The sequence below is a fragment of the Passer montanus genome, unplaced genomic scaffold (assembly GCF_014805655.1).
Source record: "Passer montanus isolate IOZ18808 unplaced genomic scaffold, ASM1480565v1 scaffold132, whole genome shotgun sequence".
Lineage (NCBI taxonomy): Eukaryota > Metazoa > Chordata > Aves > Passeriformes > Passeridae > Passer > Passer montanus.
The window spans coordinates 502,217-529,518 of record NW_024360055.1 but is presented as its reverse complement, the minus strand read 5'-3'; the positions used below and the strand labels follow the sequence as shown (position 1 = coordinate 529,518).

Genomic DNA, 27,302 nt, shown 5'->3' with positions numbered 1-27,302 from the left:
CCTGCAGCCCTGCTGCTCCTCTCTCCCACCCCAGCAGAATCACCCACACAGGTCTCTCTGAGGTCCCCACACTCTTCCATGGCACTGGGGGATGGCAGGGACTCAGCTCTGGTGGGATGAGAGGGTGACCCCATCCTGGTGGCAGCCTGGGGACAATCTCTGCCCTCTGTGAGCAGGGACAGGACCCAGGGAAGGGCTGGAGCTGTGTCAGGGAGGGTCAGGTTGGATTTTGGGAAAGGTTCTTGCCCCAGAGGGCGCTGGGCACTGCCCAGGCTCCCCAGGGAATGGGCACAACCCTGAGGCTGCCAGAGCTCCAGGAGAGTTTGGACAGTGCTCCAGGGATGCCCAGGGTGGGATCTGGGGGTGTATTTGGATCCTTGTGGGTTCCCTCCAGCTCAGGACATTCCTGATTCCAGGATCTGGGAGCACCCAGAGCTTGGAGGGCCCTGGTCCCCACCGGTGTCACCATGTGCTTCCAGCCCAGAGCTGAGCCACCCCTGCTGATCTAACACGTGGGGCTTGTCTCTTGTTTGCCAGCAGATGGAGATCAGGCTGCTCTGCTTGACGGGAGTTATTCCAAGGATTAATTAGTTGATGTTTCCTGAAGTACTTTGAAGATGTGGAGTGTGAGATAAGTGCTGTGCTCTGAGCCCATAGGGTGCTGCAGCTATTTTGTTCCTTTTCCTCCTCATTCCCAAAGAGTTTGTTCCAAACAAATCCCACAGGAGCTCGTGGGGCTCTGGCTGACCTGGCTCAGTGAGTGGCACCTCTGCCCATGTGCTCAGCACAGGGAGGAGCTGCAGAGATTCCAGAGGAGCCACGGAGCTGCTCCAGGGCTGGAGCCCCTCTGGAGCCAGGCTGGGAGAGCTGGGGGTGCTCACCCAGAGCAGAGAAGGCTCCAGGTGTCACAGGGAAGTGCAAGACATGTTCCAGGCTATGAGATGTTTCTGGTGCACAATCATTACTGCCCCATCAATTTTAATTCAAGCTGGAGAAATCATCGGTGTAATTATTTACTACTGTGAGATTTCTGAAAATTATATTTCTGTTACTGCTCTTATTGATCTTGAAAAGGGCCATAAATTAACTTGACAGTTCACAGAGTCCTTCACACTTGGATAATTTCTCTGCTTGACTTGCACTGTGTGTTGAACTTTCAGCACCAGCCAATTACAGTCATTCAAAGTGTGTATTTGAAGATTTTTCTTATGCAACAAATTTGATTTTAATACCAAAGAACTTGAGGCAAATATCAAGTGCCCTCCATGTTGCAGAACAGTTTGGCTTGAGCTGGGCACAGCTGGATGGGATTTAGGGTGGCAGGGGGGTGGCATGGCCACTCCACAGCCTGGGAGAGCAGGTGGTCCCACTCAGGTGCTTGGCAATGGTGCTCCCCACAGGGCTGGCACCTCCCTGGGGTGTTCAAAAGGCAGCTTGGCACTGGCACCAGCAGGATGCAACCCTGACCCGGCTAGCCTGGCCAATGGCTTCACTTCTTGTCCCCAGAACTGGGGAAAAAGGGACGCTCATGGCACCAAAACACCTCCTAATCCATCCTCTGTGCTCCCAGGATGTTGTGATGGGAACAAATCACGGCAGTCCTGGGTTTTTAGGGACAGAAACGGGGCAAATCCTGCGCCCTGCAGGGGTGTGGGGTAAGGGAGAGCACGGGGGCAGGAAGGACACGGTGTGGGGACAACTGGGGCTGTCCCCAGCCCCTGAGGGGCTCCCGGCACCTGCCCTGTCCTGCCCCATCCCCTCTGGGGCTGCTCTGTGCAGGAACTCAGTGCCAGGGGAAGAGGGAAGGGGATGGGGCAACCCGGGGCCTTACATAAAGTGGAGATTCTGTGGCTGCAGGGGGAAGGGGCCTGTGCTTTGTTAGAAACAAACTCAGTAAATCAGCAACATCTGGGGCCTGCTGGCTGGAGCACCGCCCCGGCAGGGGAGGGAAATCTCCTGTTGTCCTCCCAGATTAAAGGATTTTGCTGTTTGCTCACAGTTTTGTACATGTAAAACGAGCTGGCCCTGACCAGCAGCCTGCTCAAAGCCTCGTGTTCCATCTCTGCCCTAAGCCCTTCCAAAACCCAAAGCCCCCAGCACAAACCCCTGCCCAGGCACCCACCCAAGGTCTGTCTGTGCTCGCTGCTCTGAGCCCTGCAAGGACACCCCACCCTTGGGAAGTGTTTTTTGGGCTGTCTCAGGGGCAAGGTGGAGCTCGGGGCTCTGACAGCCCTGCCCAGCACCCCACGCTCCCCCAGGCAGGCGGCTGCACTTCGCTGCGTAGTATTTATTCATTATATCAGAAAAGAAAACCTCATTAAATTAGTCCAGGACTCTGCTGGCTGCTCCCAGGCGGGGACACCCAGTGCCGGCGGGTGGCTGGGGTGGGGATCCAGCATTTCCTCATTTCACAGTGATGGGAGAAGGGGCAGAGACGCCGTCCCGTGGGCCGGGCCGGGCCGGGCTGGCAGCACCCCTCAGACCTCCACCTTCTTCTTCATCTCCATGCGGTAAATGATCTGGTAGCCGTCATCCCAGGCGTAGATCTGCCTCTCGCGGGGGCTGTACTTGAGGCTGGCGTGGGAGCCGTAGCGCTTGGGGAAGTAGACCAGGGAGGCGTCCTCGGGGGCCAGCGTGCCGCTGACGTCGAAGACGCACTGCACGCGGGCGCGGCTGGGCAGGCGCGTGTTGTACACCACGTGCAGCGCCCCGCACACCACGAAGGCGCCCTCGGCGTTCTCCCGCGGGCACGGCGTGTCCCACATCTGCTCGATGTCCAGCGAGGCGGGGTCCAGCTTGGCCAGGCACATGTTCTTCTCGTCCTCCTTGGTGGCGTAGATGGCCCAGAGCCCCTCCTCGTCCGCCGACACCTCGATGTAGGTGGAGGGGGAGAGGCCGAAGACGGGGATCTGCTCCTCGGCCGGGAACACCGAGCTGTCCACCACCGTCTTGTTGGCCAGGTTGAACTTGATCACCTGGAAGGACAGGCCCTGCTGGCGGATGTAGTAGAGGTGGCCGTCGTAGACGAGGTGCCCGGTGCCCACCCAGGGGTAGGGCAGCTTGATGCGGGCGGCCTTGCGGGTGGCAGAGAAGAGGGTGAACTCCCGCATGCGGGGGAAGACGTAAACCGTGTCGTTGGCAGTGCCGTCGAACACGTAGATCTTCTCCGAGCTCCCCGCGGCGTCCTTGGTCCAGAGCCCCGAGGAGCTGCCGAAACGCTTCAGGATCTTCATGGCCCTGACACTGGCGATGGTGTCACTGCAGTCTGTGAGAGAGGGGCGGCTGTGAGAGCCTGGGAACAGCCAGGGACTGCTGCTGCCCCGTGCTGGGTTCTCACCCTGTCCCACCCAGACCCTCAGGCAACTGCCTTGGAAATTCACTGAAGGGGTTTAAGTGCATCCTTGGTGGCATTGAGAAGTCCCCTAGTGCACCCATGCCACGGGCAGAGGAGCCACCCTCACCCCAGCCCTGCCCCACAGGCTTTGGGGACACACAGGGCTCCAGCCTGGGGCTTGGATGCAGCCCCCAGGCCGAGGAGGATGCAGGAGCTTGTGCCAGAGACATCTGAGACACAATGCCCCAGCCCGTGGCTGAGGGACAGCTGGACTGGGGTAGGCTGGGAAGGGTCAGGGTGACCCTCAGACAGGACCATCCCCCCGGAGAGCCACGGCAGCCCCTCACCTGTGAGCTTGGTGTACTTCTCATTCTTCCTCTGCTTGGCTGTGGCCACCTGCTTGTCCATCAGCGTCTCGTCCACCTCCACGCAGGGCGGGGCGGGGTTCTGTGTCTCCAGGTAGTCCACCTCCCGCTCCAGGCGGTCCACGCGCACGGCCGCGCTCTCGGCCTCCGCCCTCATCGCCTCCCGCTCCTTCTCGGCCGCCTCCAGCATCCCCAGCACCTGGTTCTTGAAGTCCCGCAGCTCTGTGGAGTAGCGGCTGCTCTGGTCGTGCCACTGTGAGATCCTCTCCTGGGGTGGCCAAGGGGACATTGAGATCTCCAAACCTCACCAGTGGCAGCTGTGCCAGCCTGCCCGGGCTGGGGGAGCCCCCGGAGCCACACGGGGCTCATGGCTCTGGGTCCCATCCCACCCTGCTCCTGCTCCTGTGGTGCTCCCAACCACACAATGCTCCTGTGCTGCTTCTGCAACGTTCCCAGACCCGTGATGCCCATTCCTGCAATGCTCCCAGACCCACAATACCCCCACTCCTGTGCTGCCCCCAGACCCACAAGGCCCTGCTCTCCTGTGACAACCCCAAGATGCCCCCATGATGGTCCTGAACTCACAGAGCACCCCAGTCTCCCATGATGCTCCCAGATCCTTGATGCATTCCTTGTTGTGATGACCCTGTGAAGCTCTAGTCCTGCAATGCCCCAGCTTTCCCATGATGTTCCCAGGCCCGTGATGTTCCCGTTCCTGTGATGTCCCCATGGTTCTGATATTCCCATTCCTGCAATGTCCCCGTGGTTCTCAGACCTGCACTGTCACTTCTTCTGTGATGTTCCCACTCCTGTGATCTCCCTGTGGTTCTGATGTTCCCATTCCTGTGATGTCCCATGGTTCTCAGACCCACAACAGCACCCCAGTCTCCCATGATGCTCCCAGATCCTTGATGCATTCCTTGTTGTGATGACCCTGTGAAGCTCCCAAACCTGCAATGTCCCTGCTTTCCCATGATGTTCCCAGGCCCGTGATGTTCCCGTTCCTGTGATGTCCCCATGGTTCTCAGACCCACAATGCCCCTGCTTTCCCATGATGTTCCCATTCCTGTGATGTCCCCATGGTTCTGATGTTCCCATTCCCATGATGTCCCCATGACTCTCCCAGACCCACAAGGCCCCTGCTTTCCCATGTTCCCATTCCTGTGATGTCCCCACGGTTCTGATGTTCCCGTTCCTGTGCTGTCCCCATAGTTCTCAGACTTGCCATGCTCCTTCTCCTGTGACATTCCCATTCCCGTGATGTCCCCATGGTTCTGATGTTCCCAGACCCGTGATGTTCCCATTCCCGTGATGTCCCCATTCCTGTGATGTCCCCATGGCTCTCCCACACCCACAATGCCCCTGCTTTTCCATGATGTTCCCAGACCCGTGAAGTTCCCATTCCTGTGATGTCCCCATGGTTCTGATGTTCCTGTTCCTGTGATGTCCCCATGGCTCTCCCAGACCCACAACGCCCCTGCTTTCCCATGTTCCCGGTCCCGTGATGTCCCCATGGTTCTGATGTTCCGGTTCCTGTGATGGCCCCATGGCTCTCCCAGACCCACAACGCCCCTGCTTTCCCATGATGTTCCCATTCCAGTGATCTCCCCATGGTTCTCAGCCCCACAACGCCCCTGCTTTCCCATGATGTTCCCATTCCAGTGATCTCCCCATGGTTCTCAGCCCCACAACGCCCCTGCTTTCCCATGATGTTCCCATTCCAGTGATCTCCCCATGGTTCTCAGCCCCACAACGCCCCTGCTTTCCCATGATGTTCCCATTCCAGTGATCTCCCCATGGTTCTCAGCCCCACAACGCCCCTGCTTTCCCATGATGTTCCCATTCCAGTGATCTCCCCATGGTTCTCAGCCCCACAACGCCCCTGCTTTCCCATGATGTTCCCATTCCAGTGATCTCCCCATGGTTCTCAGCCCCACAACGCCCCTGCTTTCCCATGATGTTCCCATTCCAGTGATCTCCCCATGGTTCTCAGCCCCACAACGCCCCTGCTTTCCCATGATGTTCCCATTCCAGTGATCTCCCCATGGTTCTCAGCCCCACAACGCCCCTGCTTTCCCATGATGTTCCCATTCCAGTGATCTCCCCATGGTTCTCAGCCCCACAACGCCCCTGCTTTCCCATGATGTTCCCATTCCAGTGATCTCCCCATGGTTCTCAGCCCCACAACGCCCCTGCTTTCCCATGATGTTCCCATTCCAGTGATCTCCCCATGGTTCTCAGCCCCACAACGCCCCTGCTTTCCCATGATGTTCCCATTCCAGTGATCTCCCCATGGTTCTCAGCCCCACAACGCCCCTGCTTTCCCATGATGTTCCCATTCCAGTGATCTCCCCATGGTTCTCAGCCCCACAACGCCCCTGCTTTCCCATGATGTTCCCATTCCAGTGATCTCCCCATGGTTCTCAGCCCCACAACGCCCCTGCTTTCCCATGATGTTCCCATTCCAGTGATCTCCCCATGGTTCTCAGCCCCACAACGCCCCTGCTTTCCCATGATGTTCCCATTCCAGTGATCTCCCCATGGTTCTCAGCCCCACAACGCCCCTGCTTTCCCATGATGTTCCCATTCCAGTGATCTCCCCATGGTTCTCAGCCCCACAACGCCCCTGCTTTCCCATGATGTTCCCATTCCAGTGATCTCCCCATGGTTCTCAGCCCCACAACGCCCCTGCTTTCCCATGATGTTCCCATTCCAGTGATCTCCCCATGGTTCTCAGCCCCACAACGCCCCTGCTTTCCCATGATGTTCCCATTCCAGTGATCTCCCCATGGTTCTCAGCCCCACAACGCCCCTGCTTTCCCATGATGTTCCCATTCCAGTGATCTCCCCATGGTTCTCAGCCCCACAACGCCCCTGCTTTCCCATGATGTTCCCATTCCAGTGATCTCCCCATGGTTCTCAGCCCCACAACGCCCCTGCTTTCCCATGATGTTCCCATTCCAGTGATCTCCCCATGGTTCTCAGCCCCACAACGCCCCTGCTTTCCCATGATGTTCCCATTCCAGTGATCTCCCCATGGTTCTCAGCCCCACAACGCCCCTGCTTTCCCATGATGTTCCCATTCCAGTGATCTCCCCATGGTTCTCAGCCCCACAACGCCCCTGCTTTCCCATGATGTTCCCATTCCAGTGATCTCCCCATGGTTCTCAGCCCCACAACGCCCCTGCTTTCCCATGATGTTCCCATTCCAGTGATCTCCCCATGGTTCTCAGCCCCACAACGCCCCTGCTTTCCCATGATGTTCCCATTCCAGTGATCTCCCCATGGTTCTCAGCCCCACAACGCCCCTGCTTTCCCATGATGTTCCCATTCCAGTGATCTCCCCATGGTTCTCAGCCCCACAACGCCCCTGCTTTCCCATGATGTTCCCATTCCAGTGATCTCCCCATGGTTCTCAGCCCCACAACGCCCCTGCTTTCCCATGATGTTCCCATTCCAGTGATCTCCCCATGGTTCTCAGCCCCACAACGCCCCTGCTTTCCCATGATGTTCCCATTCCAGTGATCTCCCCATGGTTCTCAGCCCCACAACGCCCCTGCTTTCCCATGATGTTCCCATTCCAGTGATCTCCCCATGGTTCTCAGACCTGCCATGCCCCTTCTCCTGTGATGTTCCCATTCCTGTGATTTCCTCATGGCTCTCCCACACCCACAATGCCACTGCTTTTCCATGATGTTCCCAGACCCGTGAAGTTCCCATTCCTGTGATGTCCCCATGGTTCTGATGTTCCCATTCCTGTGATATCCCCATAGTTCTCAGACTTGCCATGCTCCTTCTCCTGTGACATTCCCATTCCCGTGATGTCCCCATGGTTCTGATGTTCCCAGACCCGTGATGTTCCCATTCCCGTGATGTCCCCATTCCTGTGATGTCCCCATGGCTCTCCCACACCCACAATGCCCCTGCTTTCCCATGATGTTCCTGTTCCCGTGATGTCCCCATGGTTCTGATGTTCCCGTTCCCGTGATGTCCCCATGGCTCTCCCAGACCCTGCTCCCCTGATCCGCCTGTCCCCAGTGCTCCCACACCCATCTTGCTCCCCGTTATCCACAGCTGGGCTGTGCAGGACCCCGGCAGGGGCTGCCAGAGCTCCCCACACCCTGCACCTCCTCACCCAGCCCAGCTCCTCCTCACCCGCCCCGCTCCCAGCCCCGCCGGCCCCACGGAGAAGGGCAGGGTCGGCCGCCCTGGGACGGGGCGATTCGGGCTGCGGGGCGGCTGCGGGGCCCCGCTCGGGGCCGTACCTCCAGGAGGGTGATGCGGCGCTCCACGTACTCCATGAACTGCTGCTGCTGGGCGCGCAGGGCCGGGGCGAGCAGCGGCAGCAGCAGCAGGCAGCGCCAGGGCCCCATGGCCGGCAGCGGAGCAGCCTCTAGCTCAGTGCTCAGGAATGCTCCGGCCTCCCCAGCCCTTATTGCATCCAGATGTGCACAGGGAGGGGAGGCTGCTCCTTCCCCGCAGACCAGCCCCGGGCGCTTTAACCCCTTCGTGCCCCGCCCGGCGCGCTGCCCCCGAGCCGCGGGGATGGGGCAGGAGGCTGGGGACGGGCTGGGGACAGGAGTTTGGGGTGCGGGGAGAGCCGCAGGAGCCCCGAGCGAGAGGACAGGCCCTCATGAGCCGTACTTTGGGGACAGCGAGGGGACAGCCCTGGCTCCTTGTCCGCAGGGGTGACCAAAGCCAACCTGAGCCTCGGCCACGTCCAGGTCTGGGGACAGGGATGTCCCTGGGGACAGGAGGGTGCCAGGGCAGAGAGTTTGTCCCCTGGGACAGGGACAGTGCTGGCAGAGCGGGTTTGTCCCCTGGGCAGGGACAGTGCCAGCCCAGAGGGTTTGTCCCCTGGGACAGGGACAGTGCCAGAGCAGTGGGTTTGTCCCTGGGGACAGGGACAGTGCCAGCCAGCAGAAGGGACAGGGATGCTGCCCCGGGGTCGTGTTTCGGATATAAAGCAGGGTATTCACGGCCCGGAGGAGAACCAGGGTCTGCCACTTCCAGAGGCAGTGCTGGCACTGCCCCCAGGGCTGGCTCAGCCTGATGCCATGCCCTGATGCCAGGGTGACCCCAAAGCACTCACCCCTGCACTGCGGGGCAGGCCCGCTCCAGGTCAGGTTCTGCCCATCCTCGGAGGTGCAGTAGAGGGACTTGTCCCCGATGAGGGACAGCCCCTCTGCACAGCTGTACTTCACTTCAGAGCCGTAGGTGAACTTCCTGAAGCCCATGCCAGAGTGCTGCCCGTTGCTGATGGTGGGAGGGGGACCACAGACTGTGAGAGGAAAGGGAAAAGTCAGGTTTTCCTCATTCCATGGGGGAGGCAGAACACAGGGAGGTAACAGGAGAGGCAGGTTTTCTGTGTTCATGCCGAGGGTAGCTGTGCCTGTGCTCCCAGTGTGACCCGGCTGAGGATCCCACCCTCAGCCAGCCCCAGCACTGCAGCATCTGTCCTCTCCCCTTCAGCCCCTTCTTTATTCTCCCTCTTTTCCATCCTGCTCCTAAGCAAGGTCAGGGGAATGCTGAGCATCATAAACCCCTTGAAGAATCCTTTCAGAAATGCAAGTCCCATTAACCAACACATTTCACCACTTTTGGCGGAAGATGGAAATGCCAAAGCCCTTCGCTGCTGTGGCTGGGGCACCTTCTCCTCACACCTCACACGGTTCTGTCCCTGCTGTCCCTCCCCGCGGACGGAATTCCCGGCCCTGCTGCCGCTGTCGCCACTCACCCCTGTCACAGTGGGGCACGGGGGGTCTCCACATCCCGTCGGAGGAGCACTGCGCCCTGTCGCTGCCCCGCAGCATGAAGCCGTGGTCACACTGGAACTCCACCTGCTCGCCAAAGGTGTACTCGGCCCTGCTGGGGCTGCTCTGTGTCCCGTGGGGGATGGCCGGGCTGGGACACTGCACCTCTGGGGGACAGCACGGCAGAGAGCAGAGCTTTGCACAGAGGCACTGCCAGCAGCCAGGCTTTCCCGAGCTGCCAGACACCTCTGGGCAGAGCTGGCAGGCTCAGGGATGGCCATTCCAGGGAAAGAAGCGCTTCTCTTGGAGGGCAGAAGGATGTGAGAGCCCTGCCACCAGGCAAACATCGCGCTGGGGGATGGCTCGGCACTGGCTGCATCCCTGAATCCTTGTGGAGCCTCTAAATAAGCAGGGGGAGCTGCAGCTTTTCCTATCCAGGCACGCCACCTTTCGAGCAGCGAAATTACTGCTAGGCAGAGCCGAAGGTGCCGCAGAAACCCTGGCTGGCCCGGCACATATTTATTAAAAAAACAGGGATGGCTCGGCACTGGCTGCATCCCTGAATCCTTGTGGAGCCTCTAAATAAGCAGGGGGAGCTGCAGCTTTTCCTATCCAGGCACGCCACCTTTCGAGCAGCGAAATTACTGCCAGGCAGAGCCGGAGGTGCCGCAGAAAGCCTGGCTGGCCCGGCACATATTTATTAAAAAAATATGGATATTGATATCTACCGATATCCAACTGTGACCGACAAAGACTCTAACAGTTTAAAGTTAGAAAGTGTGTGGTTATTGTGAGGCAGGGCAGCGTGTGGGATAGCTCCCAAATACACACCGTGATTTACAGGTGATTACAGAGTCCTGTCATCCATACAACCATTGAATACCCAAAACACAAATACATATTCATCATTTTGGTACATCCCGTTCCCTACTTCGTAGGCTAATTATTTCAAAAGCTACTAAGAATGCGTAGTTTGTTCCTTGAAAGGGGTCAGTGGTCCCTTTCATGGGGAGGGGTCCCAAAATGAGGAAGTAAATGAAGTCTTCCTCGTTTTGACCTTTCTACCTTTTCAATGCAAATATGACAAATGGACCCTTGGTAGAACTCCCATTCCCTGTCTTCGATTGGTTTCAGAACAGAGGAGGCCCACAATTGTCTTATTTTCCTAAAGCTGTTTATCAGTTTCTATATCTTTCATCATAAACCCAGCTAACCATTGTGTTAACAAGCAATCAATTATTAATTAGTTAACTACTAACTCTTAACTTCATCAAGGCCTGCCTATTTATTTTAATTAACTCCAATAAAGCTTATCTGTAACTAAAATCTTAGCTCCTCTAAAACTCCTAAATTCCTCAAGGTTTATGTGTCACACGGGGTGTGACAGCGGTGTCACTCTGTGATGTACTCACTGCGGCACAGCCTGGGCGCCGCGGACCACGTGAAGTTCTGGAGACAAGTGATGCTTGGGGACACTCCGGGGATCGCGGAGAAGCCGGCTCGGCAGGAGTAGGACAGCGTGGCCCCGACCGGGAACTCCCGCCGGGGCTGGAAATCGGCGAACTCCACAGCGGGAGGGTGGCGACACTGCCCTGGGGACAGCAGGGGACACAGAGCCTCAGCACTGCCCTGGGGTCAGCAGGGGACACAGAGCCTCAGCACTGCCCTGGGGTCAGCACAGAGCCTCAGCACTGCCCTGGGGACAGCAGGGGACACAGAGCAGGGACAGCAGAGAGCCCCAGCACTGCCCTGGGGTCAGAGCAAGGGACAACACAGACCCTCAGCATTGGGAGCTTTTCCTTGCTGGAAAACTCCAAAAATAAGTGAGGGACGCAGCACCCCTGAGCTGGACTGTGGGGTGAAGAGAAAGGGAAAAAGAGTGGGGAAAATTCACCAGAGAATGTGAACTGAGTGAGAATCTTCCTTCTTGTGCACTTTGGTACCTCGTGGTGTCCCCTGCAGGAAGGGACAGCCCTGCCACGCTCCCCAGGGTGATCCCAGAGGGAATTCACAGAATAACCAGGTTGGGAGAGACCTTCAAGATCATTGAATCCAGCCCAGCCCCAACACCTCAACTGAACCCTGGCACCCAGTGCCACACCCAGGGTTTGTTAAACACACCAGGGATGGTGACTGCACCACCTCCCCGGGCAGCCATTCCAGAACTTTATCTGTAAAAAAACTTCTGTAACAACTTCTCCTTTCTGTAAAAACTTTTTCCTAACATCCAACCCATATTTTCCTTGGTGCAGCTTGGATCCCACCAGCCAGCAGCACTCCTGGTGATGCCCACCCTCCAACCCCCCTGAGACAGAGTGAAAATTTTCCAGAGTAGAAATCTATTTTGATTTAGGTGAAATGCACATCTTTGAATTAAGTCTGTAGCTTGCAAACACAGCTGTTTAATCTGTCTGTTCTTGCAAAAAGCCTTTGCTCAGAGAAACTGCTTCAGCCAAAGACAGAGATGAGGGAGGGCCCCTTAAACTCTGAAATAGATGGAAATGCTGCTGCAGGAGGCAAGGCAGGATGACCTAGAAGTTCTTTCTGATGAAAAAAAATTAGCAGCAAATATAATGTGAAATCAGTAAAATAAATATGTATGAACCTGTTGTGAAATTGCATGTACATGTATTAGAGAGGGAGATAAGAAAGGATCTGGAGTTCCCAGAGGCACGTGTGTCATTTTAAAGAGAACAATCCCTGTCGGAGCCCAGGACACCCCTCTGGGTGCCCCTGGCAGGGGGGTCCTGGCAGGAAGCCAGAGACACTTGGGATTTCCATCTTAACCCATGGAGCAAATGGCCAACCTTGTATGAAGAATCACAAGTCACAGAAGTTTAAGTAGAGTAATAATGAATTAATCACCAGGGGAAAAATGGAGTTTTGGGGATTTTACTATAGGGGTCTAGGAGGCAAGATGGAGGGATCTGGGTGTTGTCCTATTCTTCTTCCTGCTTCTTCCTAACCTCCATCTTCTTGGTCATGGTGGCACATTTGGATTGGTTTAGAAGAGAAGTAGACAGTCTGACATAGGTGATAGGTATTGGGAAATAATGATAAATAAAGCACACGTAGTTCATAGTATAAAATGTAGACACCAGCCCAGTGTGCCCTTGACCTCTGCAGGTCTGAGAAAAGTATTTTAGATAATGGACAATAAACAACCTTGTGAAGCAGAGCTGAAGAATCCCGACTCTTTCTTTGACCATGGGGCTGGGAAAAAGGGACTCTCAGGTCATCTTGGACACAGGGAACCCGAGAGATCCCCACATGTGTCCAGCACTGTAATAAACGTACTGGCTTTACAACTTTCCCAAAAGTGGTGGAATTCATTTGCTTCCTCAAATCACCCCTCCAGGTGCTGCTGGGGGAACGGGAGCAGTGGCTGCAGGTGGAGGGGCCAGCAGGGGACCTGGGCTCACCTGGGAGGCAGGAGGGCACCCGTGGGTACCACCTGCCGCTGGGCGTGCAGCGTGCCGTGGTGGCAGTGCCCACGAAGCCGGGGTCGCACTGCAGCGTGGCCGTGCTGCCGTGGGTGAAGTTCTCCGCAGAGATCAGCTGCCCGTGTGCGATGGAAGGGATGGGACACTGAGCCTCTGTGGAGCACAAAAAAAGGGGGTTTTAGGGGTGTTCTTGAAATGTCACCGTGGTGAGCAAGTGTCACAGCAGCTCTGTCTGTGGGGAGAGGAGACGTGGCACTGCTGAGTCAGGAACAGAAGAGAAGGTGACACAAACTCTGACTCTCTTCAGCAGGGTAATAACAAGAAACCCATTCCTTTTTGTTAGAAACCCATTCCTTTTGTTAGAAACCCATTCCTTTTATACACTGCTCTGACACAGATGGACCTGGCTGGTCATTTAATCAACACCCCATCACCACTGGCTAATTAAGGAAACACCCTTTGGTAAACACATTATGAGAAAATAACTGCTCAAACCCCAGCTGCAAGATTGTTTTAGTTCTTTCAGCCTTCTCAAAACTCCCCAGAACAATTCCTGGGGAAGTTGATCTGGCTTTCTCTCTCTGACCAGGCTGTCAATGTCCATAGAGACAAAGCTGTGTAGTGACTGCAGTGACTGAGGCAGGGGTTTGGGGTTGATAAACACCGGAGCAGCCTTCAGTGGGACCCCAAACCTGTGGGGTTTCCTTTTTCACACAATCACAACCTTCCCTGCCCTTCCCTTGGACCCTTGCTCAGCCAAGGCACTAGTGACTCAGCTCAGGTGGGGGACTCCATCTGCAGCAGCCTGCCCAAAAAAAAAAAAAAAAAAAAAAAATAAAAAAAAAAAGAGGCTTTGCAACCACTGCATGGCCTCTGTCACACCTGCACATCACTGGTGTCCCCACAAAAAACTCCTCTTTCCATGTTTCCCATGAGAAATATTTGGGGGCTTATCACAAATAACAGAGAAACCAAAACTCCAGCAGCTCTAACTGGGGTTTCCTCATGCCTGGCAGGTCACCAAGACAGAGTTAAAAGCATGTCAGAACATCCTGGTCCACATCCAGGTGCTGCAGCATCCCACACCTGCACTGTACCAGGGCAGTGCCACCCATGCTGCCTTTGGTGCCATCCCCATGGAAAATATCTTGGGAAATATCTTGTTTGTGTCTCCTCCATGTTAATTATTGGCTCCTCATTAGCAATGTTTGGCTTTGGTCAATGGGCTGAGAAGCATCAGGAAGTAAAAGCAATAAATATTAAGAATAAAAGCAGTGTGCACAGGCAGCGCTGGTGCAGGGCTCTGCACCCTGGACAAGTTTCTGGAAAGGTTTGGGTTTAACTGACCCCCCAACTTCCAGACAGAAACTGCTGCTTATTCCCCTTCCCAGAGACATTCAGCACTCAGCAGATTTGCACTTCTCCAGTTCTGAGGTCAGACTGGGGGATGCCTGGCCGTGCCCCAGCTGCCCCAGGGCTGAGGCATCACAGAATCAGTCAGAGAATCAGGGAAGGGACATTATGGAGGGGACATTAAAGTTGGAATGGAAGGACATTAAACCCCATCCTGGGCAGGGACACCTCCCACTGTCCCAGGTTGCCCCAAACCCTGTCCAGCCTGGCCTTGGGCACTGCCAGGGATCCAGGGGCAGCCACAGCTGCTCTGGGCACCCCAAGCCAGGGCCTGCCCACCCTCCCAGGGAACAATTCCTTCCTAATACCCACCCTAACCCTGCCCTAATTCACCCTAAACCCATCCCCCTTTCCCTGCCAGGCCATCCCTGGGTGCAAAGCCCCTCTGCAGCTTCCTGGAGCCCCTTCAGGCACTGAAGGCTCTATCAGCTCTTCCCAAAGCCCCCGTGGAAGGAAAGCAGAGCCCCAGAAGCCAAGGAGGGAGGGGAGGACACTCACCCTGAGTCCCCGTGGGCTGCAGCCCCAGAAGCAGCACTGCCAGGAGCTGCCCTGGCCCCAGGAGCCCGGGCATGGCGTGGGGTCAGAGCTGCCCTGGGAAGGAGAGATCCTCACCCCCGAGAGCCTGCCAGGGAAGGGGAAGCAGCAGTGGGAAGTTGGGGACAGGGACACGCCGCTGACACCACCCCCAGCCCGGGTGTGCATGCAGGGGATGTGCTCTGGGCACAGAGGGGGTGAAGGTGGTTTTCAGCTCAAACTGCTCTGCAGCAGCCTGGCCTCGTGTCTGAAGCAGGTTTGCAGCCAGAGCTGCTGTGGAAACAGCCCCCAAACCCCTGCACTCATGGAACAGCACCTCACTGAGCTGTTGATTTACATACACTGTAAATAAACCTATTTGTTATATACACTTTATATATTATCTGCACTGCATACCTATTACAGAAATACTTCCCTTTACTACAGATTATTAAAACCCAGACAGAGCTGCCTTTACAATTTCAGGTTTATTTTAATCTCTGGTCCCATCACAAGACACGTGGCCCGCACAGTGCTTCCCCTTCATTGGATAGTGAAGGGAAAAAAATTCAAAACCATTCATTTCTTCCTGTACACTGTTGTTTGTCCTTGGGGCACACACAGAGATGTGGCACTTCCATCCTGCTTGGGAGGAATACCTGGCATTTTTGCTTTGCTAGGACAGAGGCTTTGAAGTTTTCTTGGTGATGAGGAAAGTAATTAGGCAGTGAAGGGGTTGTTCCCATTAGTGAGTGCAGCCTGAACTGGGCAGCACTGGGATGGACTGGAGAGGTGCAGCAGCTGCAGTGAGTGGCTCTCACCACCTTCATGGCTGCTTCTACCACCAAAATTCACTTCCCACTCAGTTCCTTCCTATCTGTGCACTGCCAGTGTAGCAAACAGATCTGAATGTGAAGCTTTGAGAGGTAAAGTGATCTACAAACTGAACCTGGTGAGCTCTAAAAACTGACTCACAAGTCTTTGAGTCCTCATGTGACCAAACCCATGGCCAATTGTTAAATTTTGTCCTGGCTACTTCAGCATTAGCACAAATTACAAAGTGATAAAAATCCTCAGTCAGCATCATGATCCAACACTCAGAGGATGGTTCTTACAATCCCAGTGCCACCAGTCAGCTGTAGGTGGTGATTTTTAGCTCCTTTTCAAGTTTCTGGATCTCCAGGAGGAGCTTCTGGATTTCCAGCTGGGTTTTCAGGTCCGACAGAGGAATTCCACACTGGAAAGCTGCTTTGTTTCGAAGAACCCTCTCACACACCTCATTTTTCCTCTTAAAAAGAACCAAAACAAAGGCAGAGTGAGACTCAAGTGCGGGGTGACAAAGCAACCATCTTTGTGAAGCTGGACCAAAGCTATTCCAGGCTACAAATGGGGCAAAAAACAGGAAAAGTGGGACAAGAAACAGGAAAAACGGAGCAAGAAACAGGAAAAATGGGGCATGAAACAGGAAAAATGTGGCATGAAACAGGAAAAATGGGGCATGAAACAGGAAAAACAGGGCAAGAAACAGGAAAAATGGGGCATGAACAGGAAAAATGGGGCAAGAAACAGGAAAAGTGGGGCAAGAAACAGGAAAAACAGGGCAAGAAACAGGAAAAACGGGGCAAGAAACAGGAAAAACAGGGCATGAAACAGGAAAAACAGGGCAAGAAACAGGAAAAACGGGGCAGCTGGTGGTACTTACACATGTGGGTGGTGGTGTCCAGGTGCCATCAGCTGAGCAGGTGGTTCTGGAAGGTGCCCCTGCGTGCCCACCATGTTTGCAGTAGAAGGGCACAGTTTCATTCACCTCATACCACAGCTTGTTGAACTGAACAATCACGTCCTCCCGCCTCGGGAGGCTGGGGCACCGAACTGAGGGGGAAACACACACAAAAAAACCCCAATAATGGGAGGACATGGAGGAGAAAACACCCTGCTGTGACCCAGCAGAGCAGGGCAGGGCTGTGCAGGGCAGGGCTGGCACTCACCTGGCTGGCAGGTGGGCAGGGGCGGGTGCCAGGTGCCATCAGCCTGGCACTGGCTCTGGGCAGCACCACGCAGCCCGAAGCCTTGCTCACAGGAGAAGTGCAGCAGCAGCCCGTAGGGAAAGGTGAACGTCTGTGGGGTCATCCTGCCCCTCTCCACCACGGGCTTGGGGCACCGAACCACTGCGGGACAGAGCAGAGCTGGCTCTGGGGGCTGGGGACAGCAGAGCCCGGGCAGGGCTGATCCTCCCGACCCCCTGATGGCCCCCGATGAGGAGAACCAGGGTCTGCCACTTCCAGAGGGATCATCCCCTATAGCCCCACACAGAGAAAAGCAAGGCCCAATTCTTCCCAAGAATATTTCCAGATTTCACATTCTCTGAACATCAGAGAAAGAAAATGTAGTTATGATATTTTATGAAAAATTCTTTGCTAGCATTTTTCTCTTATTCTAGCGGAGAAGCCTCAGGAAAGAAATGTAAACAATTAAATCTCTGCTGCTGTGGAATGCAACAGGTGCATCTGTGATTGGTGCATGTTGGTGGTTTCTACTTAATAACCAATCAAGGATGCAGCTGGCTCAGACTCTGAGAGTCACAAACTTTTGTTATCCATTCCTCTCCTGTTCTTTCTAGCCTTCTGATAGATTCTTTTCTATTTTTTAGTATAGTTTTTAATATATAATTTTAGTATAATATATATCATAATATAATAAATCAGCCTTCTGAAACGTGGAGTCAAGATTCTCGTTTCTTCCCTCGTCCCAGGAGCCCCTGTTGGTTCAACCATAAGAAAACAAAATTCTTATCATTTGCTGTGCCTGCGTTTGTGCAAAAGTAGAATGCAATATGGAGATTGGTTACCCAAAGTCATGGTGTTCTGTTTCCTTGGCCTAGCAGGGCCAAGAGTGTGTGTGTGGGGACTGTTGGGTGACAGCCACGAGATTCTGTGCAGTGTGAGCAGTCGTGTGCAGGGCTGAGTGCTTGGCAGCTTCAGTTTTAGATGTATAGAAATAATATAATGAAGTAATTAATTAGCCTTTTGATAAGATGGAGTCCTCCTCATCATCGTCCCTCCCCCTCACCGGGGGTTCCCAGCACAGCCATAATCCCCCTTCCTGTGGAGGAAGCAGCATGTGCAGGCAGCCCTGCTGGCTTGAACCCCGTTGTCCTGAGTGCTGGCAGTGCCCCAGGGGCTGAGGCCATGCCCTGAGGCCATGGTGACCCCAAAGCACTCACCCTTGCACTGCGGGGCAGGCCCGCTCCAGCTCAGGCTCTCCCCATCCTCCGAGGTGCAGTAGAGGGCCTTGTCCCCCACCAGGGACAGCCCCTCTGCACAGCTGTAGGTCACATTGGTGCCATAGTAGAAGTCCTTGCCATCTCTGCCAGAGTGCTGCCCAAAGGAGATTTGTGGGGGGGCCCCACAGACTGTGGAAAAAAGGGAATTGAGAAAGAAAGACACGTGCAGTGCAGTTAGCACCTTCAGGTGAGAGCCAGCAGCGTTTCTGTGAAATCAGCACAAAGTTCATTTCATGGCTGGTGTGAGGCAAATTCACAAGGAGCTGCTGCCTGGATTCTGGCCTCTTACAGCAGCTCAGGGCCCCAGAAATACCAGAATATTTCCAGTGGTGGCCCTCCCACTCCTGAAGTGTTCAAGAGACACGTGGATGTGGCACTGGTGGGATTCACTCAAAGCCTGCACCTGATGATGCTGGAGGTATTTTCCAAGCTTAGTGATTCTAATTCCAGCTCTGGGAGGGGACACCTGGCTGAGGCTGTGTCCCCAGGAGCAGGTGCTGCAGGCAGCTCACCCACTGGTGGCAGGAGATCTCTTGTCCCCCGTGTGTCACACGTACCTTTGTCACAGAAGGGCACCTCGGGCTCCCAGCTCAGATCAGCCCCACAGGTGATGGTCTCGGAGCCCCTGAGGGCAAAGCCCTCCTCACAGGCCAGCCTCACCTGGGCCCCCACCGTGTAGTCACTGCTGCTTTTATAAACCTCCTTTCCATGAGGGATGTCTGGCTTTGGGCAACGTTGTTCTAGAAATAATGGGAAAGAAAGGATGTTGTGTGATTCCAAAAAGAACTCCAGTCATGCTTTCTATGGAGAACAGCTACCAACAAATCTGAACCGTGGCAGAAAGTGACCATCCCCCAGGTGCAGGTCTCAGGCTGCCTCTGTAACCCTGAAGGGTCAGTACAGGGAATTCTCCACGCTCTAATGCTGCCTGCCCTGGGAGGTGGAGCAGGTTTTCCCCTCCTGCCAAGGTTTTCCCGAGTTTTTGGGGATATTGCTGTGGTAGGAGATGAGCAGTGTCAGTTATTTACTCATTTTCTCCTGACAGGGGAAATGCCGTGGGAACATCCTTTGCTCCCCAGCCTCATGTCAGCAAAGCAGCCCCAAACACAAAAACCACATCCCCTTCCAGCTGGGTAAATGTCTCCCCAGGTTCCTCAGGAACCTCCCAAGCCTCTAGAAGTTTCCAACACACCACCCTCGCACCCCCCAGACACCAGCTCAGCCCTGCCAAAACCCTGCCCTTTTTCCACGGGGTCCCTCTGGACCTTTTGCTGCCTGTACATTCCACATTAACCCAGGAGAAGTAGACCTGGGGCCACCTGGAGTGGGGGAAAATTCCCCATGGCTTCTGTCATGCTCACCCCTCCACTCTGTCCCACCTGGAATGCACTCTGGCACTGCTGGATGCCATCCACCATCGCTGCCACAGTGGAGGATGACGTTGCTGCCACGGCCTTTGAAAGCAAATCCTTCACTGCACGTCACCTCCAGCGTGTCCCCGCTCTCATAAACCTCTTTCACTTCCCACGGGTGCAAGGGCCTGCCATTTAGGATGTGTGGATCTGGGCAAGGAATTCCTGGGAAATACCAAACATCAGCAAGGGTGAAACCACAGCAAAGCCAAGTGGGTGACAGGAAAGTTGTTGTGAAGACAAGGATGGGTGGATAGACACATAATGGCATTAAATCTGCTCCAAAAGCGTTCCTGGGTTTTTCTGCGGGTGGAATGTTGGTGGTGCACCCTCAAGACCATAGTGGATGTTTTCCAGAGGTTCAAGGAGCTGGCAAATAAAGCAAAGCCAACTCTGCAGCTGGGGAATAAATCAAAGGAATTCCAGGGTCAGCAAAGACCAAGCAGGGCCCTGGAGCATCCCCCTGTCCCCCAGGCTGTCCCCACACTACGTGCGGCTCCTTCACACATTTTGGCAGTCACAAAGTAAGCCCCAGGCACTCACTTTCACACGGAGCTGGGGCTTCGCTCCACACAAAGTCCTGCAGGCAGCTGATGTTCCAGGCGGTTTTCCCTGCTCTGAACTGGTGGCCCTCCTGGCACTCGTAGGTGACCACGGTGCCCACAGGGAACAGATTGCCAGCCAGCCTGGTTTTCATGGCATTCCTCACATCTGGGGGGTCGTCACAGCTGCCTGGGGGTGAGACAGCAGTTTAGGGACAGTGCTGCATCACAGGGCCTGGCATGGAGGGAATTTGTGTGAAAACCACGGGCTCACATTGCTCATTCTGAGATGCATTGAATCATCCAGGTTCAAGAAGGGGAAAGAGGGAATGCAAAGGAGATAAATTAAGATATACAGATTTTTTTTTTCCCCTGGAGAGAGACTTTTCACGAGGGCACGGGATGACAGGACAAGGGGGAAGGGCTTTAAGATGAAGGAGGTTGGGTTTAGATCAGAAATTGGGAAGAAATTCTTCCCTTTGAGGGTGATGCCCCGAGCAGCTGTGGCTGCCCCAACCCTGGAAATGTCCAAGGAGAGGTTGGACAGGGCATGGAGCAACGTGGGCTAGTGAGAGGTGTCCCTGCCCATGGCGGGAGGTGGGTGGGCTGGGCTTTAGGTCTCTCCCAACACAAACCATCCCAGGACTGCAATTTTGTACCGCACGGCGGTTTTCACTCTTATAACAATCTGTCATTTCCAATCAAGCCGCTACTCCCTGAGCATGGGGGGTCCCAGGGGTGCTGTCCTGACACTCACTGCGCTGGCAGAGGGGCAGGGGGGGCTCCCAGAGGCCGCTGTCCCTGCAGGTGGAGGCTGGGCTGCCGCTGAGGCTGTAGCGGAGGTTGCAGTCGAACACCACCGTGTCCCCAAAGCTGTAATCAGCCTGGTACCTGCTCAGCAGCTTCCCATTCTCCACTGTTGGCTGCTCGCAGGTCACCACTGTGCCGGGGGAAGCACACAGGGAAGCAGCAGTTAGGCTCCAGCTAGGAGGTATGAGGGTTATGATATTGTCCAAGATTGCAAGGCAGGATGTATTCTATTTGCCATCTGTTAGAGGTGGGGCAGTTATCTTCTGTCAGTTAGTTTTTCGTTTTTTGGAGGGAGGGGGTTTACATTTCCCATTTCAAGGGAGGCTCCTGTCTTCCTTAGCACACACCTGGCTTTCCAAGCCGAGACAGATATATGGGATATGAGGGTTTTGAAAAAGCCCCCATCACCTTTTTCAGAAGGGCTGAAAAGGGCCAGGACAGCAGCAGGGTGACGTGGTGCTTTTGTACATCTTGCCCCATGTTACAGCAGGGGTTTTTTAAGGTAAAGCATGAAGAGAGCCCAGGGGAGCAGGTTTGGGAATTCTTTGCAGCTGTTCTGCTTCACAGCAGGGAGAGGGATCCCCTGCCCTGTGAGCACAGTAAATCCCACTCCCACCTCCCTGCTGACACGGTGACCTTGAGGGGAGACCCCAATTCCTGTCACACTCAGAGTGTCCCCTCTGCAAGAGGTGATTCCACTCCAGCAGGATGAAGAGGAGAGGAGGTTCCAAGGCAGGAAACAGCAGAGCAGGAGCAGGCAGCAGTGCAGGGGCTGGTGCTGGGGTGTGGGAGCAGCTCACCTTTGCATTCTGGAGCTGGGCTGCTCCACACACCGTTCAGGTTGTCCCTGCTGGTGCAGAAAATTGAGGCCTCTCCCACCAGGGAGAAAGATTTCTGTCCCTTCCTGGTGCTGTGGCACTGGTAGGTGACAGAGTCCCCATACTCAAAATGTTCCTTGTTCATCCCGCTGTGCTGCCCATTCGCTATTTCTGGAGGGGGTGCACAGGGAATCACTGTGGAAGGAGGGGAAGATCATCATGGGAATGAGAAGAAGAGAAAAAAATTAATTAATTTTAAACCAAAGATCTGGCCAGGAAAAGGTGGAAACAGGAGGTAGCAGAAGGGTCAGGAATCAAAGGCAGATCTTGAGGAGCTGCACCAGCCCCGAGCTCTGGCTTGCACTGAGAGGGTTTGGGATATCCCAAGCTCAAATGCAGTTGCTTCACTCCCAGAGAGTGAATGAACATTTCTGCAGGAAGGGAAAAACAGATTAAAAATGTTGTTCTAGGCTCCACCATGCCAAAATCCTGAGCAGATGCCAAACTGCAGATGCCACTGAGATGTCAAATCTTCAGCACAGCAACACAACAGCCTCTTTATCCAGCCCCAGCCACATCCCAGATAATTACAGAATAGATAATTGAGGAACTCTGCTTACCCTGACAGGTGGGAATATCTCTGTTCCATGTAAGAACTTCATTTCTGAGCACACATTCAATCTCAGAGTGTCCAATCAGTCTGTACCTGTGTGAGACAGAGGAGAGGGAATTACTCCACAGACTCAGTCCTGATGTGTTATCCATGTCACCACCAGCAAGGTTTGGGCTACTTTGTCAGAATTCCAGCAGACCAGAAATTGGTCAGAAAGTGTCACTTTCTCAAGGACACACTGGCTTTTGACAAAAACATTTTTTTTTTAAATTTAAAAAATGACACGTTTCTAAGGAAATGAATAAACTTCATCAACTACTTACAGCTCTGAGCTCAGTAGTCATATCTTTCCTTCAAAAGGACACTGAAACATTGGGAATGGTTTGAAAAGAGCCAGGAGGCTGAACCTGAGTTTGGGCAAAACTGCCTCAAAGCAGGAGATTAAGACACTCACAGTCAGTCCTGAAGCTCCCAAAGGAAAGCTTAAAAGGTATTTCAGTCAGGGTCTGCAATTACCTACATGGGGGAAGCCCTTACAGCAAAGGGGGGAAAAAACTTTGGAAAACTGTCTGGAGAGGAAGAAGCCCTGTGGCCCAGGTGCTCCTGGCTTACCCAGTGTTGCAGGTGAAGTTCACTTTGGAACCAAAAGTGAACGCTCCAGGCAGGACCAGTCTGCCATTGGCCGGCTCCCCGGGGTTGCTGCACGCCTTGGCTGGGGACAACAGGGCTCCAGTCAGCTCCCAGCTCAGCTTCTTGGCAGGAGAGCCAAAGAGCCGCCCAGTTCTGAGCCAGGGGATGGAGCAGAGACCTCCAGATGTCCCCTCCAGCCCGAGGTTATTCTGTGGTTGATGGTGCTGGCCGGACCTGCCTCGTGAGCTGCTGCCCCGGGGTCTGCAGTGACCTGGGGCAGCTCCAATGCTTTCCTAGACACAGGGGCTCAAAATGCCTGAGCAGAAGGACATCCTCTGAGTCAGCAGGGAAGCACAGCCAGCACCAGAGGTGATTTCAGCTCCTGCCAGCACCCAGAGGAACAGAGCTGGTGCTTCCCTTCAGGGCACTCATTGCCACCATCCCCAGGGCTCACTTTGGGTTCTGCTCAACAGCAGGAGCTGGCTGCATCAGCAATCAAAACCAAAAGGGACAGAATAACAGAATGGTTGGGGTTGGGAAGGACCCTAGAGGTGATCTTGTACCAACCCAAGTGTCACTATCATATTTTCTGGAAAACCTCTTTGCCCAGGATTCTTCTCCTGGGAAGCTGAGAAGCCTCAGAGAAAAATGAAAACAATAATGATCTGATTTGCTTCTCCTGTGTTTTGCTGCTTTGGAATGTGGTTTGGACATTGTTTACCAACAGGTGCTTGTTTCATTGGTTGCGTGTGAATTGTTGTTGCCTATTGGCCAATTACAGCCAGCTGTGTCAGGACTCTGACGGGAGAGTCACGGGTTTTCATTATCATTCTTCGTGGACTTCTGTCTGTATCCTTTCTCTATTCTTTAGTATTCTTTTAGTGTAGTTCTACTATAGCATTCTTTAATATCACATAATATCATAAAATAATAAATCAGCCTTCTGAGAACATGGAGTCAGATTCTTCCCTCCTCCTCCATCCGGGGACCCCGAAACCACCACGCCCACGGGCAGGGACCCCCAGACACACTCACGTATGCAGATTTCACTCGATCCACGCCACACCCCGTTCACCCCGCAGACGAGGAAGTTTAAAACGCGAGCATTTCTGGTATAGCCTGGCCTGCAGACAAACTCCATCCTGTAGCCATAGGGGAAGGACTCGATGCCATCCAGCTTCCTCTTGGGCTCTGCCGAGGGCGAGCGCGGCGGGGCGGCGCAGCGACCTGGGGACACAGAGCCCCTGTCACACCCTGCTCTGCCTGGGAAGGGCAGGCATTCAGGGCAGTGATGGAAAGTTCTTTGTGCCACTGACAGTTTCCTGAACTACTGAAAAATTAGACATGCTTTGGTGAAGCGCACATGGTAGAGAGAAAAAAAAAAATGCCACCGTGACATATTTTATGAAAATCCTCGTGACACTAGGTTAGGCTAAGTAGTCTTGTTGTGGCCTGGGCTCTTTTTCTTTTTTGAAGTTACTTGTTGGCTTTTTAAAAATCAGTTTTAGTTGGGTTGGGTTTTAATAGCTGTTAAGTAAGAAAGGGGAGGCTATTGAGTTTTAGTTAGAACAAAACTAGTTGTGGCTGTGAAGATCTCATCATTAAATCTTTTTTCCTCAGCATTACTGAGACTAGAAACTCTTGCAATTTGTATAAAAAAACCAAAGACTAACTATAAAGCTAATCTTAACACAACTACCGTTTTTTGTTACAAGTTATTAATGAGTTAAGTGGACTCTAAGTGTGATGTTAATTTTTTCAGCACTTTAATCTTCTCTTGAGTGAGAGAAAGAACAAAATGTAAGCATGTAAAAGAACAGAATGAAGACGTTAAATTTAGTAAAGAAGAAGTTAAGATACTGTAATATTGGCTTGGCACAGATATGAAAATGGATTTGTATGTGTAATGTCAAAGTAACTTTATTATAAAAATATGGGTTTTGACCCCCATCAGAAACATGCTGCCAGCAAAGCCAGGGGGGGTTCAGGCCTGATTCACCCCAGAGCTCCAGGGGAGGACCCCCAGTGCCCCAAAGACTCCTCAAAGCAAAGAGAAGTGCAGCCTGTGGCTGGCAGGGATCTGCCCCTCCAGTCCTGCTCCTCACAGATTCAAAGGCTGGACACAAAGTCCAGATGAAGCATTTCTTCTCCCCACTTAGTATAAATTATTGCACTTTTCCAGCTAAAACAGTTTTGTACCTGCTTCCCACGGAAAGGGGGGGGAAAAAAAGGCAAAGGAAGATCTGATCACAAAGATTTACAGAGCCCTTGAAATGCACAGGCAATGAGGAAAACAGAAGGATCCAAGCCTGGTAAAACCCAGAGAAGGTTTTCCTCCAGGGGGTCACTTACTGTGGACAGTGACAATGAGAGCAGCAGTGAGGAGTGACCCAAGGACAGCTGCACAGCTCCTCTGCCTCCCCAGCTCCAAAGCTGACATGTTTATTCCTGCCTGGAGGTCCCACAGATGTCACCACGTTCCCTTCCTGGGCCAGAATCTGTGAAGACAGCAGAAGGGTATTTGGGGGTATTTATCCTCAGCTCTATGCACAGGTCTGATTTCTGCACCCCTGAGCAGTTCCTGCAGTCACAGGAGAGGAGCAGAAGGAGCAAGAGCTGAATTTCTTTTCTGGAAACTTAGGAGTGAAACACTTTATTTGCAGTAATAAATCTCTTGGAATGAAATTCCTAGTCAGGAGAAATCCTGCTGGGGTCACCAGAAGAGTTCCCTAACAATGAATCACCCTCAGGGAGAGAGAGAAGTATCCAAGCAAAAAGTTCCATCAGTCTGTGCAAAAATTCCCTGAGTAAAGGGAATATTTCAAGCTGTAAGGCTCACAGGTCAATCAAACCAAACTGCTTTACAAAATGGAATTTAAGTGCAATTTGCACTCACCTTGGCACCCTTAGGGAGCTGGAAGAGCCCTCTCTGCGTTATCCAGGGTCATTCATGAGCCTGAGCCCTCCCAAAGCTCCAGAATCTCCCAGTGCCTCCTTCCCTCCTGAGAATGAGGGTTCCACTCACTGCTCCCTGCCCTGAACCCAACACCTCCCATGCCTGCTTCACTCCTCTGCCTTTCTTCAGCCCTTCTCCCTCCTCCTGCTTTAATCTGGTTGAATTTCCTGACCTGGGTGCTCCCTGCCCTGGACCAAACACCTCCCATGCCTGCTTCACTCCTCTGCCTTTCTTCAGCCCTTCTCCCTCCTCCTGCTTTAATCTGGTTGAATTTCCTGGCCCGGGCTCCTGCTGGAGCTGCACAGGAGCTCCAGCCCAGCTGCCAGGAGCAGCCCTTGGAGCTGCCAGGCTGGGATTTGTCTTACCTGGAGCTGTGGAGGCAGGAGATGGAGAGCCCCGGCGTGTTCAGCACTCGCAGGGTGGAGCAGGGACTGCTCTCCTCCAGCCCCCCAGGCAAAGCAGGAGTTTTATAGAGCCCACATGCCCAGATCTGGCCCCACAGAGAGAAACTTCAATTCTGCAGAAACCAGAGCTGACCCGTTGACCCATAAATCATTAACTGAGCAAGGAGTTTATTCCACCCCCAGAGCAAAATACTACAAAACTGAATGCAACCCAAGCAGATGTTGAAATTGTTTGGTTTTTATGCGTGGAGGTGCAAAGTTTTTGAAATAATCCTTGCTGAGCTGCTCCACTGGGACCTCAGGCACACTGAGGGGTGTCCTCAGGTGTGGCAGTCATATTTTCTGGAAAAATCCCTTTGCCCAGAATTCTTCTCCTGGGAAGCTGAGAAACCCCAGAGAAAAAGGAAAATAATATTAATTCATTTGCTTCTCCTGTGTTTTGCTGCTTTGGAATGTGTTTGGAGATTGTTTATCCAACAATGTTCAATGATTGTTTCATTGGTTTCATGTGAATTGTTTTGACTCCTTGGCCAGTTGGGGCCAGGCTGTGTGTCAGACTCTGGAGAGAGTCACGAGTTTTCATTATTATCTTTTAGCCTTCTGTCTGTATCCTTTCTGTATTGTTTAGTTTAGTATTCTGTACTATAATATAGATCATAAAATAATAAATGAGCCTTCTGAGAACACGGAGTCAGATTCATCATTCCTTCCTCTTGCATTTGGGGACCCTGCAAATACAACTCAGAGGAGCTGCCTCGCCCCAGGGCAAGGCCACCCTGAGTTCATCCCGTGGCCTCAGGAAGCCATGGCCAGCATGCCAAAAGGGTTTTTCCAGCCAGCCCCACCCAAGCCCACGGGAGCAGCTCCAGCTGGAGCTCAGGAGGGCCCGGGAGCATCGCTCGGAGCTGAACACACACAGAATTCCAGAATTTGCTTGGAAAGGACCTTAAAGCTCAGTTCCACGGAAACCCCGAGATGCTGATCTGCAGGAAAAACAGCCTTAAAACTGAGGA

The 27,302-nt window shown here is 53.6% G+C and overlaps 2 protein-coding genes across 2 annotated transcripts; both read right to left on the bottom strand.

The window, feature by feature from the left end:
• Positions 1–2,267: 2,267 nt before the first annotated feature.
• Positions 2,268–8,135, bottom strand: OLFML3 (olfactomedin like 3). Its single transcript, XM_039699410.1, has 3 exons — positions 7,965–8,135; positions 3,682–3,967; positions 2,268–3,265 (listed from the first exon to the last, which is right to left on the bottom strand). Exons 1-3 carry the CDS (start codon positions 8,070–8,072, stop codon positions 2,478–2,480), a joined length of 1,182 nt encoding a protein of 393 aa, XP_039555344.1. The 5' UTR covers positions 8,073–8,135; the 3' UTR covers positions 2,268–2,477.
• Positions 8,136–8,330: 195 nt separating this feature from the next.
• On the bottom strand, positions 8,331–26,415 carry LOC120497637 (complement receptor type 1-like). The gene is made up of 19 exons (XM_039699382.1): positions 26,251–26,415; positions 25,282–25,427; positions 23,965–24,156; positions 22,912–23,011; positions 22,307–22,392; positions 21,669–21,881; positions 20,816–20,998; positions 20,060–20,248; positions 19,484–19,681; positions 18,662–18,844; positions 18,045–18,233; positions 16,810–16,989; positions 16,524–16,693; positions 15,959–16,109; positions 12,875–13,048; positions 10,865–11,044; positions 9,437–9,619; positions 8,792–8,980; positions 8,331–8,443 (listed from the first exon to the last, which is right to left on the bottom strand). Exons 2-19 carry the CDS (start codon positions 25,367–25,369, stop codon positions 8,331–8,333), a joined length of 2,961 nt encoding a protein of 986 aa, XP_039555316.1. The 5' UTR covers positions 25,370–25,427; positions 26,251–26,415.
• Between the last annotated feature and the right edge of the window lie 887 nt (positions 26,416–27,302).